Source organism: Capsella rubella, unplaced genomic scaffold (assembly GCF_000375325.1).
Source record: "Capsella rubella cultivar Monte Gargano unplaced genomic scaffold, Caprub1_0 scaffold_8, whole genome shotgun sequence".
NCBI lineage: Eukaryota > Viridiplantae > Streptophyta > Magnoliopsida > Brassicales > Brassicaceae > Capsella > Capsella rubella.
Window position 1 is genome coordinate 5,830,016 of NW_006238916.1, and position 16,257 is coordinate 5,846,272.

The 16,257-nt window shown below is 31.0% G+C and overlaps 3 protein-coding genes across 3 annotated transcripts; 1 reads left to right on the plus strand and 2 right to left on the minus strand.

The window, feature by feature from the left end:
• Positions 1 to 172: 172 nt before the first annotated feature.
• LOC17876309 lies at positions 173 to 1,313 on the minus strand. Its single transcript, XM_006280918.2, has 3 exons — positions 1,090 to 1,313; positions 705 to 931; positions 173 to 571 (listed from the first exon to the last, which is right to left on the minus strand). The coding sequence occupies exons 1-3, from the start codon at positions 1,252 to 1,254 to the stop codon at positions 190 to 192; spliced, it is 774 nt and encodes a 257-aa protein (XP_006280980.1). The 5' UTR covers positions 1,255 to 1,313; the 3' UTR covers positions 173 to 189.
• A 1,459-nt stretch (positions 1,314 to 2,772) lies between these two features.
• On the minus strand, positions 2,773 to 5,272 carry LOC17877025 (transcription factor MYB111). Its single transcript, XM_006280663.2, has 3 exons — positions 5,061 to 5,272; positions 4,838 to 4,967; positions 2,773 to 3,814 (listed from the first exon to the last, which is right to left on the minus strand). The coding sequence occupies exons 1-3, from the start codon at positions 5,191 to 5,193 to the stop codon at positions 3,025 to 3,027; spliced, it is 1,053 nt and encodes a 350-aa protein (XP_006280725.1). The 5' UTR covers positions 5,194 to 5,272; the 3' UTR covers positions 2,773 to 3,024.
• A 9,848-nt stretch (positions 5,273 to 15,120) lies between these two features.
• Positions 15,121 to 16,128, plus strand: LOC17877096 (F-box/kelch-repeat protein At4g39560). Its single transcript, XM_006282273.1, has one exon. The coding sequence runs from the start codon at positions 15,121 to 15,123 to the stop codon at positions 16,126 to 16,128; it is 1,008 nt and encodes a 335-aa protein (XP_006282335.1).
• Positions 16,129 to 16,257: the final 129 nt, after the last annotated feature.

Consider the following 16,257-nt stretch of genomic DNA (forward strand, 5'->3'; position numbering starts at 1 on the left):
AGAAGCAGTCTTCAACATCATGAAGTTATGATCATAATTAAAATTTTGTTTTATATAGACAAGAGGATAAAAACATTTAGCAGACACTTCGTCTTTCTACTTTGATTCGATGTGTAAGGATCAATATCTTTGTTCGTTTTCTCTGCTGAAGTAACAATGTTAATTACTAAATCTTATCTACCATATACACTATACTATAAGTGGAAGTTGCTTTAAAAAAACGAGACATTCTAGAGATGTCGACTCATCTCTAACGGTCACAGGACCTTCTCGAGCTACCGTAGCCATCCGATTACTCGGCGATCTTGGAGGAGATGCATATAGAACTGATGCCTCGAGGATTTCTCTATGTGTATTTTCAAGATCCTTAGAGATCCTATGGGCTTGTAGAGCAGTTAAGTAAAGTCCCGTGGCTAGAAAGATGGTTAGAAGTGAGAACACTCCGGCCGCTGAAAATAAGCCTTGCCGGATTACCAGACAACTAGGTTTTGGCTTAGACCAGTTCTTTAGATGTCCTGATTCCACGCTTAGTGCCACCAACAACAGAACCTCTCCAACACCAAAGCAAATCCTTAATAGAGACAATTAACGGTCATATCATTCCACAATGTTTCCGCTTATTACCATCCAGAGCTTATAGTTAGGATTGTTTGTTGTTATTTTCAACATGACATTAATCGTTACGTTAGTATAAGTGTGCTTACCACGTTGAGACGAAGAAAAATGCTGCTTGAAACGTGAGTCTCTTGGCAGGAACAGAGTCAGGATCCCACTCAACAAAAAGTAGTGGCGGCGATGCGGTGACTGCGATAAGTAAGTACATGTGCAAGCCTACCATCGCAACCGCTAGTCCCACAAACGCAATTGCGCCGCACAACAACGGCGTTTTGCCGCTACTGTTGTACACGCACGTTTTGCTTCCCCATATAGACTACATACAAAAATGGGAATCATTAACAACATATTTTGGACCGACCATAAGGTTGTGAGCTACAATTATTCGACTGTTACAATCTAATACTATAGATTACTGATTATCTTGAAAATATGATCGACATATATAAGGGGATAACATTTATAATAGTGTACCTGAGATCTTGTGGCTTCGGCATAGAGGCAAAGAACAAAGCAGGTGAGGCCAAAGATTATGGTCAAAACGACAACGAAAATACCGGTTTTGCTTCTGAGATCGGTGGTTTTGGGGTTAGGAACAAGATCTTGATGTGTCACAGCTCGTACTCTTGTTATCGACATGTCTCTCGTCAATGAATCAGTGCTACATGTTTTTGAAAGTTAATATACTTTGATTTGTTTTTACACCTATATATGAGATGAGGCATTTGAAAGGTGGAGGAAAAGAATATATTTGATAAACAAATAAATAGAAAAAGTTGAGAGGTTCGAATAGAAGAATTGCTTCGACCAAAGGTTGCTTAAAGGCCAAAGATTCGAAGGTTCTCTTTTAGGACATCTTTATAATACACTAAACTATTTTTGGAATGGTGATCGTAAAAGATTAAAAAATGATGTGTAAAATATACAATGTGACGAGAGTTCGTTAATGGAACTAGTTGGATGATTCTTTTTGATCATATATACTAGAACATTATTGTTTTCTTCTTTTTATGTTTTTGTGTTCATACACAAGAAGAAGAACATCGTACATACCTTTCATAATCTTGAAAAGTATAATATGAAATATAAATAATATTCATCAATAGAAAGCCAAAAGCTTACCATACCACATCCCCACCATCATAATTATCAATAGTGAAGCGGTCTCTAATACCCCACTTCAAAAGCTTAGATGTAATGTCACAAAAAGACATGTCGCTCATGTTGTCTTTAGCGTCGAATCTAATCAAGACACTACCTACGTATTTTACTAATACACAGTTTCTCTCGGTCGTTGCGAGATGACGTATGTTCTTTTTGTTGCCGACATTGGTCGTATTGTCTTTGAAAAAAAGATGGTTTTCATGTGTGTGTGTGTGTTGACTCCAGCTTATCTAATGAATGTCAATCTTTGTTTGACTGTTTGAAGTGAATGATTGGTATAGTCTCGTTGTAAAAGTATTAGATAATTTGGATCCTATACCTAAATTTTGTGGTACACGAGTTATATAAGAGTTAAGGTTTTTTGGATTTGTCGTTTTTTTGTAAAAGCTTATGGGTATCCCATTTTTGAGGTTACAAAAATCCGATTAAATATGTGTTTTACTATTTATGTTTGAGTTTAGTCGGTTCTATTTGTTTTTAAGATTTTGGATTTAGTATTTACTATAAATATGTATTTTTGCAAAAACAAATCGTAAGCACTGACATTTTTAAGTGTTCAAAAATGGCATATTTCATAAGATGTTAACAAAAAAATGGTATATTTGTAAAATTTATCTTAGAAAATGACAGTTTACGTTAAAAAAAAACTCAAAATTCTTTTAAAATGAAAAATAATTTTTAATAGAAGAAAAAACAAAACGATTTAGTTTATTCTTGAATTTATCTTGCATCGTATTTCAGAAAACTTTGCTGAATGTACTATAGAAAATAGTTCCCCTATTTTATTTTATTTTCCAAAATGTGACTTGAGATATTTTCATTCGTATTGGGTATCATCTCATCCCAATAAAAACTAACTTTTAAAATTAAAAAAATGTCTTTATGGATTGGAGAAAACAAAGACACGATTGGATCCAATTCTGGTTAGAAGTTGGGTAAAATTTGAGAATTATAATACATAAGAAGAATAAACATACTGTATATACTTATAAATTCTAAATGATCCCAATATATTCATCATTATTACAGAACACTGATAATGAAACACAGAAAGAAAGAAAAAAAAAGGAGAGAGCATAACGTGGTTCGACCTAGTCTAAACTAGATGCTACATTTATCCTAACTCTCGTAACACACTCCAACAAGCTATTACGTACACATAATCACAAGATCCAACTATAACCAAACAAAACACTAGACTTTACAACCAAAACGATCGATGTTTTATCCTCATGTACGGTAATATCACTCCAATGTTATCTCTCCAATATCTGAGAGATCCCATAGATCATCACTTGGACAAGTCAAACTATTACCTTGAAACTCCCAATTGAGCAACTCTTCATCAATCCCAAACCCAACTTCTGAAGAATTACATAGACCAAGCCACCAATCTTTATCATCATTCTCAATCGAATTCGAACTTAAAACACTTCCCTCTCTTTCTTTTTCCACCTTCATCATATCATGATCATCAACCTTTGTGATTCTTGTATGGCCAAGCTGCTTTGTCTCGACACTTCCTTGTTCTTCTTCAAACATACCCACACAACAACTACTATTGTCCCCACTCTCACACATTTTTTCATCATCCACTCCAGCCACAACCTCTTCACTAGTGCATTCCCATACACAACTACTCAAGAGCCGTTCTAACTCACCATCTAACCACTCATAAGGCCCTAAAGACTCTCCTTCGAAGTTTCCATTTTGACCTCCATCACTGATCTCACTCTCTAGCTCTTTCGGTTTTGGCACTGATGATTGTGATGCCGCCGTTACCATTTGCTTGTGTTTCTTCATGGATGACCTACTAGTTCTTCCCTTCTTCTTCTTCTTGGTCGTCTTGGTATTGTTCTTGGCTCCGGTAGACGAAGAACAAGCTTTCTTCAGGAGCATATTGTCGATGACTAGGTTGTGGTCGTCTCCGGATACGGCAGCGAAGGCATAGATTTTGCGGCTGAGATGTGAGTTCCAATAGTTTTTAATTTCGTTGTCTGTTCTTCCTGGTAGATGTGTTGCAATAAGTGACCACCTATAACAAAAGAATAGTCACATGCACACACGTGAGACAATATTCATTTAGAAAACTTAATTTATACTAGTACGTACTATATATTATATACTATAAATTTATATTTAATTGCAAGTTGGTTTTTCATTAACTCAATACCAACAATTATATAAAAGAAAATAAATGGCATAAACAAAAAATATATATTTAATCAATGCATGACGTGAATTTTTTTTTTTTTTTTTTTGCATGGTTTCATTTGCATGTATCTATCTTTTCTTTGAAAAAAGGTTTATTGATTCTAGACCGCTCATTTTTTTTATGTTGTTGTTAAAAGATGTAGCATTGAAATAAATGAAATGATTTATAGGTAGAGAATTTTCCACAAATTAATCACAAAATAAAACACTAAATCCCAAATGAACAATCTAATTAAAAGCTTACGCACAGTGAAATCGAATTTATAACTATAATAAACTGTGCATCAACCCTAAACTCGATCCCACTTTGCTACGTACACGTTCGTATCTATCAACCACTCATTTTATACAGAGGCCTGAAAGCAAAGTTACAACTAGGGCCGTACACAAAAAACACACATATGACATATGAGACAAGACTAATTAGAGTGGTCGATTCAGTTTAGATCTATAGCAGCATAACGCCAAGTCTTTTTTATTAACAAAAAGTCAAATCGGATATATGATATCAATCTCGTATCTATATAATAATTTTTAAGGCCATGAGAACAGTGATCAACCGCTCGAAAATGTTACGATGGTCACAAAAGCTCATTGCTGTATAATCTGACAAGTTTGAACGGTTGGATCGGACTCTGACCATTCCTATTATATGGTTCATAAGTTGACATAAACATGCAAATAATTGTACTGTATTATATGGTTCATAAGTTGACATAACATGCAAATAACTTTACTGTATTGTATGCATGGTCCCAGCCTTTACAGTCACTATTCATACATTTTAGCTAGAAAACTATAAATATAAATGAAGGATGTGACATGAACTTAAATGGTATAGTACCTGTTGCCGAGAAGTGAATGCAACTTGACGATTGTTTCTTCTTCGTCGGCAGTAATATTTCCTCTTTTCAAGTCTCTTCTCAAGTAGTTTATCCACCTTAGTCTACAGCTCTTTCCACATCTCAACAACCCTATACATAAACATTATATCATATAACATTCTAAGATATATATTGACGATAAGGAAATGTAAAACTTGGAGATGTAAAGATATAGATATATACCAGCTTTCTTAGGCAAAGATCGCCAAGAACCTTCACCATTGGTCTGAATATAGTTGGTGAGGATCTCATCTTCCTCAGCGGTCCATCTTCCTCTCTTCAACCCGATTTTCTCGCAACACGGAGCCCTTCCCATGGCTTCTCAGTCTCTTCTGTGTTGAAAAAGAGAAAGAGAAACTCAAAAAAGAGAGAAACAAAACACTTTTTTTGGACCCTTGAGTGAGAGAGTGAGTTAGTGAGAATGGGAGAAACCATCCAGGTGATTAATATAGAGAGGACAAAAGGGAAAGAGAAAGTGACATCGTCTAGGTGAAGGAATGAACCACGTTGCGGTGGTATTAAAAGTTATGTATTGTCCATCTTCAAAACCATCGCAAATAAGACACTCCACGTACCTCTCCTTCTAACCTTTGGTCCCTCTCTTCCCTTTTTCCGTGATTACAAGATATTTATTACAATGTATACTTTTATACACCTAAATACGTACTTGCATATATACATGTACATGTAATGCAGCTATATATGCCTATATCTAGCTACTTGTATATGCATTCAATGACTCTGTCTACAACATTCTTTTGTTCACTTGTTCAATACGTATTTATTCACTTCTTCTATTTAGTTGAGCTATATGCAACAAAATAAAAATAAAATAATAAGTATAAACCTAGACCTCGATCATATCAATAATAACGTTCAATTTAAACCTTACGTAAACTATTCGTTGAAGGGTGTATATTGGTATTTTTAATATGATCGTTGTTTTATTTGAATTTTGTTAGATCGCACGAGGTTGATTTTGCATATTTTGTCACTAGGTGATTTTTGCATGTTTGTTCCTAAGTTGAATGGTGGATTTAATTGTGCTCAAGTTATTGGATTGGTGTTCAAGTTAATTATTTTTTATTTTTTTGGCCAATCCAATATTCAACTTAGGAAAGAAACATGTAAATTAAAATACACCATGTGGTGGATTGGTGTTTTTTTTTTTAAGTTTTCGAAAATTCTAAAAAATATATATTTTTTTTTTTGTATACTACTAGTAGCTAGCTAGCTAGTACATATTAATTAAATTATTTATCATACAAAATCTGATTGAAGCGTATATAATAGTACAATTTTTAAAAAAGCCTGTTTATATATGTATCCGTATTAAAATCAGAGATTGATAGGACAAAACAACATTAATGAGACACTACAACGTATAAAAAATCACAACAATGGTCTATAAAACGAACACGTCTAATTACAATTAGAGACTGTAAGGACTTATGTGGACGATCATGGACCATATTCGTAAGCATTGTCCAGTGGTAGGCCATAAGAAATCGTTGATTATAAATTACATGGATCGGTTGAAATATTCTGGTTCCGTCCAGAAGCGTAGGTGGAATATTCCAACGACTCTTTCTGAGCTCTCGTGGTCAATTTTGTGCTGCATACACTTTTCACTTTGCATATACTTTTCACTTTGGTGTTAATCCATTACGTACGTCTCTTTAGTAGCTTCAAGGTTAGAAAGATCACAACTAATAAGGAAGAAAATAAAATAATTTCTACTATAATCTGGTCAATAAGCCTTAGAGTATGTAATTCAATATATGAGTTATTCTTCTCTTAAAACATTTTATATTCAACTGATTTGTTTTTTTTTGGGGGGGCAAATTCAACTGATTTGTTTGTTGCATATTCTTCCCTTTTACAGCTAACCTTATAAATTACTAGATAAGGGCCCGCGTAAAAACGCGGGTTAAAATTTATGTTTTCACATATGTACTAAAAATATTTCATTTGTTAAAATTTGGAAAATTATAACATTAACAAAAAATAATCAAGATTAATTGAATACTTATTTTCTAATATAGATTAATTAGAGCCCGTCTAAGATTATTTATTTTCAAACTAAAATTAAAATTAAAATTTTATTGTAAGAATGTTATATCTAAAGTATTCAAAAAGATATTTTTTTAAGTTAGTAAATTGTTTTTTGTTGAACAAAATTAGTTATGTATCGTACATATTTAAATTATCGATCACCAAAAAAATGTGAGCTATCCATCGTTTTCCATAATATTACTATTACCAGATTTTTTAAAAACTTAAAATTTAGATATTATACCCTAAGCATGATTATACCAATATCCTAAAAATTGTTATTTCCTAACTTTCAGTTTTTTTTTAAAAACTGTTTTCGCATATTTTTTTTACTTTGCAATTTATTGTATTTCTTAAACTTAATTAATTATTACAAATTTTGATGGTAAAGTTCTTACAAATTAACATCAATAAAAAAATGAGTTATAGTGTCATTTTGATAAGCATTAAGAATTGTTTTTAAATATGAAAGTATACAAAATTACGTATTTGAAAAAAAAAAATTAGAAATCATTATAGTACAAATTATATTGACTTTTGTTATCCTTATTTTAAGTTAATAATGTCTCTTTTTTAAATCACTTTTATTCATCTCGCTTGTTTTAGCCAATGAGATTGCACTATGACATATTAAACTTATGGGAGATTTGCACAACTAACCTTTATTATGATACCCTCTTCTACAAATACCCTCTCTAGGTGTTCATTTTCAAAAATACCCTCTTTAATGTACAAAATGACTAAATTACCCTCTTTTATTATAACCCATGATGAAAAAGGAATATTCTTTCCAACAAAAAGAATATTCCTTCTGAAAAATTTCCCGCCAAAAAAATTCGGCAAAAATTTTCCCGGCAAAAATTTTCCCGCCAAAAAAAATTTCCCGCCAAAAATTTTCCGACAAAAATTTTCCGGCCAGAAATTTTCAGCCAAAATTTTTCCGCAATTTCTTTAAAAAAACCTTGTAAATATTTATAAATCCCTTAAAAAATCCTTTAAAAACCCTTGTAAATCTTTTAAAAGTCATCCAAAACCTTTCAAAACTTGAGTAAACCTTTTAAAACCATTGTAAATCATTTTATAACATTTATAAACACTTGTAAATCCCTTTAAATCACTTATAACCGTGATAAATCATTTAATAAAAACTTTTGTAAACTTCTAAAACCCGTTAAAAACCCTTGTAAATCCTTAAAACCCATTTTAAAGAACTTGTAATACCTTTGTAAACCCTTCAAAAACCTTTGTAAACTTCTTGTAAATCCTTTAAAACTATTTTTAAATCTTTGTATGCCTTTAAATATACTTTTAAATCCTTTTAAAAACACTTGTAAATCCTTTTAAAAAACCTTTAAAAATCCTTGTAATTTTTTAAAATCCTTTAAAAATTCTTGTAAATCCTTTTAAAACTGTTATAACTTATAAAAACTTTTAAAAACCATTGTAAATCATTTCAAAACCATTTTAAAAACCTTTGTAGGCTTCTAAAACTCTTTAAAAACCATTACAAATCTTTTAAAAACCATTTAAAAACTCTTGTAAATCCCTTTAAAAACCCTTGTAAACCCTTTAAAAGACCCTTTAAAAAATCTTGTAAACCCTTTAAAAAAATTTGGCGGGAAAATTTTGAAAAAATATTTTTTTTTGCGGGAAAATTTTGGCGGAAATTTGTTTGGCGGGAAAATTTTCTCGGAAAAATTTTTGGCGGGAAATTTTTTTCTCGGAAACTTTTTTGGCGGGAAAATTTTGGCGGGAAATTTTTGGGGGGGAAATTTTTGGAAGGAATATTCCTTCCTTTGGGAAAGAATATTCTTTCAAATAGGGGTAAAATAGCCATTAAAAAATAAGATAGGGCAAAAATGAAAATGGTAAAAAAAAGGGTATTTTTAAAAGAGGGTATCATAAAAAGGTTATTGGTATCAATTTCTCTAAACTTAAATATAAATTTAAAATTAATCAATTATAACATATTAATAAAATAAAAATATTTAATAAACATATTTATTTTGTTAAACTCATAATCTCGTTTAATTGTACCACCTAAATCCAAATAAATAACTTTGTACAAATTGTGTATTCTAAACTCTACTCATTATTTATATACCTAAATCGACATAAAACCTTGTTTAATTGTAAAATTTAAACCATAATCCTCATTTATAAACCCAGGCAACCGTATAATATGTTTAGTTGTAAAAACTAAACTTTAGTCCTTCTTTATAAACTAAGATCGACATATAATATCGTTAATTGTAAATATTAGCACCTTAGCTTTTTGATAAACCCAAACTGAGATAAGTAAAAATTAGGTTAATAATTTTATTATAAGTAAAAAAATCTGAATATTTTTATTTTTTATTTTTATATGTGTCACATTCCGACATCTAATGTTTTACTTGACATATATCACAATCATGTGAGTTAGTAACTCTGAAAACCAATTTTTTTATAGAGAAATTGATAGCAATAACCTTTTTATGATACACTCTTTTAAAAATACCCTCTTTTTTTACCATTTTCATTTTTGCCCTCTCTTAATTTTTAATACCTATTTTACCCCTATTGAAAGAATATTCTTTCCCAAAGGAAGGAATATTTCTTCCAAAAATTTCCCCCCCAAAAATTTCCCGCCAAAAACTTTCCCGTCAAAATTTTCCCGCCAAAAAAGTTTCCGAGAAAAATTTTCCCGCCATAAATTTTTCCGAGAAAATTTTCCCGCCAAAAATTTTCCGCAAAACTTTTCTCGCAAAAAAAAAAAAAATTTCAAAATTTTCCCGCCAAATTTTTTTAAAGGGTTTACAAGATTTTTTAAAGGGTCTTTTCAAGGGTTTACAAGGGTTTTTAAAAGGATTTACAAGAGTTTTTAAATGGTTTTTAAAAGATTTGTAATGGTTTTTAAAGAGTTTTAGAAGCCTACAAAGGTTTTTAAATGGTTTTTAAATGATTTACAATGGTTTTTAAAAGTTTTTATAAGTTTATAACATTTTTAAAAGGATTTACAAGAATTTTTAAAGGATTTTAAAAATTTACAAGGATTTTTAAAGGTTTTTTAAAAGGATTTACAAGTGTTTTTAAAAGGATTTTAAAGTATATTTAAAGGCATACAAAGAATTAAAAATAGTTTTAAAGGATTTACAAGAAGTTTTAAAGGGTTTTAAAAGTTTACAAAGGTTTTTGAAGGGTTTACAAAAGTTTTTAAAGGTATTACAAGTTCTTTAAAATGAGTTTTAAGGATTTACAAGGGTTTTTAAAGGGTTTTAGAAGTTTACAAAAGTTTTTATTGAATGATTTATCACGGTTATAAGGGGTTTAAACGGATTTACAAGTGTTTATAAATGTTATAAAATAATTTACAATGGTTTTAAAAGGTTTATTCAAGTTTTGAAAGGTTTTAGATGACTTTTAAAAGATTTACACGGGTTTTTAAAGGATTTTTTAAAGGATTTATAAATATTTACAAGGTTTTTTTAAGAAATTGCGGAAAATTTTTGGCTGAAATTTTTTGGCGGGAAAATGTTTGTCGAAAATTTTTTGGCGGGAAATTTTTTTTGTCGAGAAAATTTTTTGTCGGAATTTTTTGGCGGGAAAATTTTTGCCGAAAATTTTTGGCGGGAAAATTTGGCGGGAAATTTTTCGGAAGGAATATTCTTTTTGTTGGAAAGAATATTCTTTTTTTCATTATGAGTTATAATAAAGGAGGGTAATTTAGTAATTTGTACATTGAATAGGGTATTTTTGAAAATGAACACCTAGAGAGGGTAGTTGTAGAAAAGGGTATAATAATAAAGGTTAGTTGTGCAAATCTCCCTTTTTTATAATAAGAATTTTTGAATTAACATAAAAAATTATAATTAGGTATTCTTTTATATGTATTACTTGTATCGAACTTTTTTATGAAAGGTTTATACATTTAATTTTAAAATATATTAATATATCTTAAATTTACACATGTCAATATCTTATCAATACAATTGATACATGTCACGTTAACGACTAACTTATTTAAATGCACTTACTAAATGAAAATGTTTAAATATTACATAATATTCACGATAAATGCATATATTTTCTAAGATTAACTTATAGTTGACTAACTTATTGTATTTTTTTCTTTATTTGGTTATTTTTTTTGTTCCTTAGACCTAATTTTTACAATTTTTATTAATAATTTTATTTTATAATTACTATCCTTTTTCCTTTAGGATTTCTACTAAGTAATTCTTAAATTTTTTGAATTTTTATTTTCTTCTTTCTATTTTGAAAATATTTTTTAAAAAACTAATTTATATAATTTCTTACCACTAATTCTCTGACACGTGTCAACATCTTATCAATTCAATTAACATGTGTCACGATCTTGTTAATGACTAATTTTGAAAACCCAACTTTATATAATAAGATATTTTTGTTACCTTTTAGTTTATTATGTTATGTTATTCTATTAAGTCTACTACTTTAACAAAACGAAAAGAAATGTTAATTCAATTTAATTTGTTTTTATAAAATTTTCTCAAAAAAATAGTTTAAGCAAACTTTTCTTTGCATGCCTCTTATTCTCTCAAGTCGCACGATGAAACTTGCAAGTGCACTTATATCATTTAAATTACACTCTCTCACGTTGCATTGCAAGTATTCTTGTATTTCACTTAATTATATTTAAAATAGTTTTCTTATATGATATATATTTATATATATTATAAATATATATCATATAATTAATTGAAATTTCATTATCACTGCTTAGGAGATAACATTTCTATTATTCTATATTTTTAAAAACGTTAATTTTTTTTTAATCTTAAACTTCTATTGTTCACAAAACTATTATCTTTATTATTTCTTGTTTGTTTAGTAAGTTTTTCTAATATATATATTTATGTACATCTACTTTTAGGCCACACAAAAGCATTGGAGCGCCCCGTAGGTAGGCATGTTTATGTTTTAAATACTCTTTTAGAAATCCTATAATATTATTACGGACAACATTAGTATCAATATATAGTATTATCATCGTCAATCTTTAATTTATGTGTGCAATTAATGATTTTATAAACTTTAAAAGTATAGTTTTATCATCAATGTTAAAGTGCTGGGTGGTTTTTTTTGTTTACAATTACGGATGTAGGTCATGCTATGTCCATTAAAGATTGGCCCATAGTATTTTAATTTTGGAAACTTAACTAGATTCATCTTCACTCAACAGACCGATGAGACTGGAGTAGTTAATTTGGAAGTTCTTTTGTGTGTCGATTAATTCAAAATGCCTCCAGTAAATCCCTATGTATAAAAAATCTTGTAATCCCTATGTACAAGATTTGTTTCTTTAATATAATTTGGCTAAGAATCAAAAGGATAATATTTAATTTCGAGTTTTCAACTGGTATTAATAATAATTTTAGGGGAAAAAGTTGAAAAGACGTTTTTAATATAATTGTTGGCGGAATAAGGAATTTTAGATCCGTACTTATAGATTTTCTATCTTAGCGTTGATTTAATGCTATTATATAGTAACCAAAATTACAAACTTTTTTTAATGGAAAACCAGCTGAGATTGTATTCTCATGAACCACATCATTTAGAATCCTCATGAACAACCACAACGGTAAAAAGGATTGTATTTAAGATTGGTGGATGATTTGGTTGAAGGACGATTATGAATGTAATATGAGTCTAAGGTTATTTGATCAAAAGTCTCGGATCAAGAATCATGTTTACCGGTGGACTGGTGGTGGTCAAGAAGGAACTGATTTTGTAATTGATGGATCTACGAAAAAATGGGAACAAGGCTGATGATTCTTACTTAACAAAATGGATGATATTAAGGGTACTCGTGAACACCAAATGATCAGCACCATGATCATGTATGTGAGTTTGCCGCATACATCATGATTGCTACCGAAAAAGATTATGACTGATTGATTTCATGACTTGATTAGTATCCAAACAATGCAATTGTTTATGTATCCTTAATTGAGTTAAGTTCGTTCTCCAATGATAGCACCAACTTTGGCAGCACGACGAACAAATTCAATTTTCTAGTAGATTTTAAGGAACTCCTTGCAGTACAAATACATCGAACAAAAATTTACGTTTGACTATATAAAGATTGTAAATTATAAACAAATAATAAATTCTATACCTAATTACTCGTCCAAGACATTTCGACATAAACTTTTCTATATCATGTATCATTTGCATAGTTTAATCAAGTGGCTCATTTAATAAATCTCAATGTAGCACTTACACAACCCATTTCTGTATTTCTTTTTTCCATTTTCTGTCAAATCATAATAACTATGAAACATATTATAACATATCGTGATGGGCTTTTTCGTATGCACTATGTAAGCAAAATAAAGAAAAGAAAATACAATACGACCGTAAGATATTAAGGTATGTGTGACATATTATAGAAAGAGTGAAGAGGAAGATGATGACATTATGTATGAGCCAGTCACGTAGCCATCACGAGTCTCTTTAGTAACAACGAGCAAAAGCTTTGCTATTAAAGGCATTGCTCTAAATTCTTTTTGTCCTTTGTCTCCCTCTCTTCTCTTTCCCAATTGGCCATATGTATTCATCGTAAAAACTCATACAACAATCCAATCTATATTATTGAATGTCAACAACAATTCTTAATTCATTAAAATATACACATGCATAATCTTATATTTCTCAAAACACAAAGTTCCAAGAGTATATATAATATGCTATCATTTTTTTTTTGGCAGACAATATACAAGTGGCCGGTTAACACAATTGATAATCAATACAAAACACTACGGGACAGCTTTAAGTACACAATGATAACAATAATACAAAACACTACGGGACAACTTTTAAAAATCACATGAGCAAATATATATCAGTAAAACAAGAAAGTATATTTCTCGTTTGATAATTTCATGAAGCTATAAAATCTCAATAACACAAATATAAAGAAATTATTAGGTGTATATATATATATAATTGGTTAAATGTTACTATTATATATGTATTTTTTTGGTCCACGCGTATGGGGACGTTGGTATAAATAGAGAGGTTATAATGGCCATGCAGGTCCATATGGATCCTGCGATCCTCTCACCAACTTACATAAATCTGACCTTTGGTTATAAATAGGCTTTTGTTTTTGCATATGAGCACTTGAGCAATAAAATCACCCAACCGATCTCTTTAACATGTCCTGCATGTAGTTCACCCATATAAGTTATATAACACTTGTACCTTGTCTCTCTTAAAAATCAAAATAATATTTTTCTTTTTTTCTTTTGGGTTGAAATCTGAAAATGAAATTTCTAATAATAGTAACCATGTTTATGATTTGTGGAACTTAAATCTTTTAAGCATTTTTCTTTTATTGTTTTATGGTATATGTAGAGTAAAAGAAACTGTTAACACAAAGAGTAGAACTTAAACAAACACAATTTACCTCACAAAAAAAACAAAGTGTGAGTGAGAGTGATAGAGATCAGAAACTGTCGGTAAGTATAGCTTTCAAGCCACATCACGATCATATTAAAACTGAAAGCCGTACGTACACAATTAGTTGGATCTTTTACCTATTGCTAATGAATCAGTCAGGCTTTAAGTACAGTAACAGTACGAAGGAGATCTTTCTTTAACGGTAAAACCTAAATATTAGACCAACTCCATTGCACATTTGAGAGGATGTCTTCAAAATATAAGTAAAGTAATAACATAAAATGAAAAACCGAGGAAAGCGAAGAACCAAATGTCTACCCACAGACATTAACACTATGTGCCAGATGTAATATTTTCATTAGTTTATGTTTTTATTATAATTTAATGTTTATTTGTTAAATTTAATTAAATTACAAAGACACTCTATTTCTCATCTGTCCGATGAAGATGAATATTCTTTCATTAATTAGCTGACACAAAATTAAGAGACAAAACAAAAACTATTCGTTCACCGTATGATGCAAACTACTCTCTCTTTGTTCAGAGAAAGATTCACTACTCTCTTTCTGACCACATCGTTTGTTTTTTAATCGGTTGGGCTTCGATATATTGTTTGGCCCAATAATAAACAATGTGGTCAATGTCAAAACCCTAAATCAATATTTTGATTTTTTTTGAGTCCAAGTTTCATCAGTTGTTCAGTGTTGTGCCGAGAGAAGAAGACGATGTCGACAAATAAACCTTCACTCCCCGATGATTTGCTATGGAGCTTTACGAGACCCGGTCTCTCTTAGGACGCACCGAGAGTGTTCTCTATGTGTGCTTTCAGTTCTGTCATGGCCATAACACACGTTGGTTCACTCTCTGCCGCAAACCTGATCAAACCCTAAGCAAGAAGAGGAAGAAGAACAAGTCAAGTGGGTATGTTTTGGCTGCAGTCCCAGTTCCAAACTCTCCTCTTGCCCACTCGACGACCTTCGTGGTCGTTGGTTCTAATATCTACAACATTGGTGGATCCATCTGGAATGAGCCCTTGTCTAAAGTATCGATCTTGGACTGCCGGTCTCATAGGTGGCTCGAGGGTCCAAGTATGCGGGTGGAACGGTATTGGTCAGCAGCTAATGTTCTTGATGACAAGATATATGTAGCAGGAGGCTGTGATGACAACGGTCCCTCCAAGTGGATGGAGGTTTTCGATCCAAAAACCCAAACTTGGGAGACTATGTTGAACCCTCTCAGGGAGAGATGTGATAATCTTGTATCAAAGAGTGCGGTGATTGACGATGAGATATGTATGTATGGCTATCGGTGTGTGGCTTACAAGCCAAAGGAAGATAGATGGAAAGCTTTAGATATTGGTAATTTGGATAGAGGATGGGCAGAGAGTCCATATTACGTGATAGATAACATACTATATTGTTATTCTGCTATCTATGGAATGAGATGGTACGACTATAAAGTGAGAAATTGGCAACTTTTGACCTTGAAGGGTTTCAAAGGGGGTTTTAGAGGACTGTCTAGGTTTACTGGTTATGTTCATTTGGGGAGCTATGGTGGAAAGATGGCAGTTTTTTGGTACAGTTATATGCTTTCCAGTGAAGAAAAGAATATTTGGTGTGCTGTGATTGCACTTGAAAGACGAAACAATGGACAGGTTTTGGGAAAGGTTGAGACAGCCGTTGAGTGGTATGATGTTGTGCTTACAGTCCCAATCTCTTATATGAAGTCGTGTCAGCTCTTTCTGCTACTGTTTGATGCAAGACGTAATTGAATGTGGTGCATTTTAGTTATGTGTTTTTTATATGAAGACAATATAAATCAAGTCACTTGTAATTCAACTATTTTTGGTGCTGCTAATTAATCGCATATGAAAATTTTGATTTTCGTCGAATACAAAAGT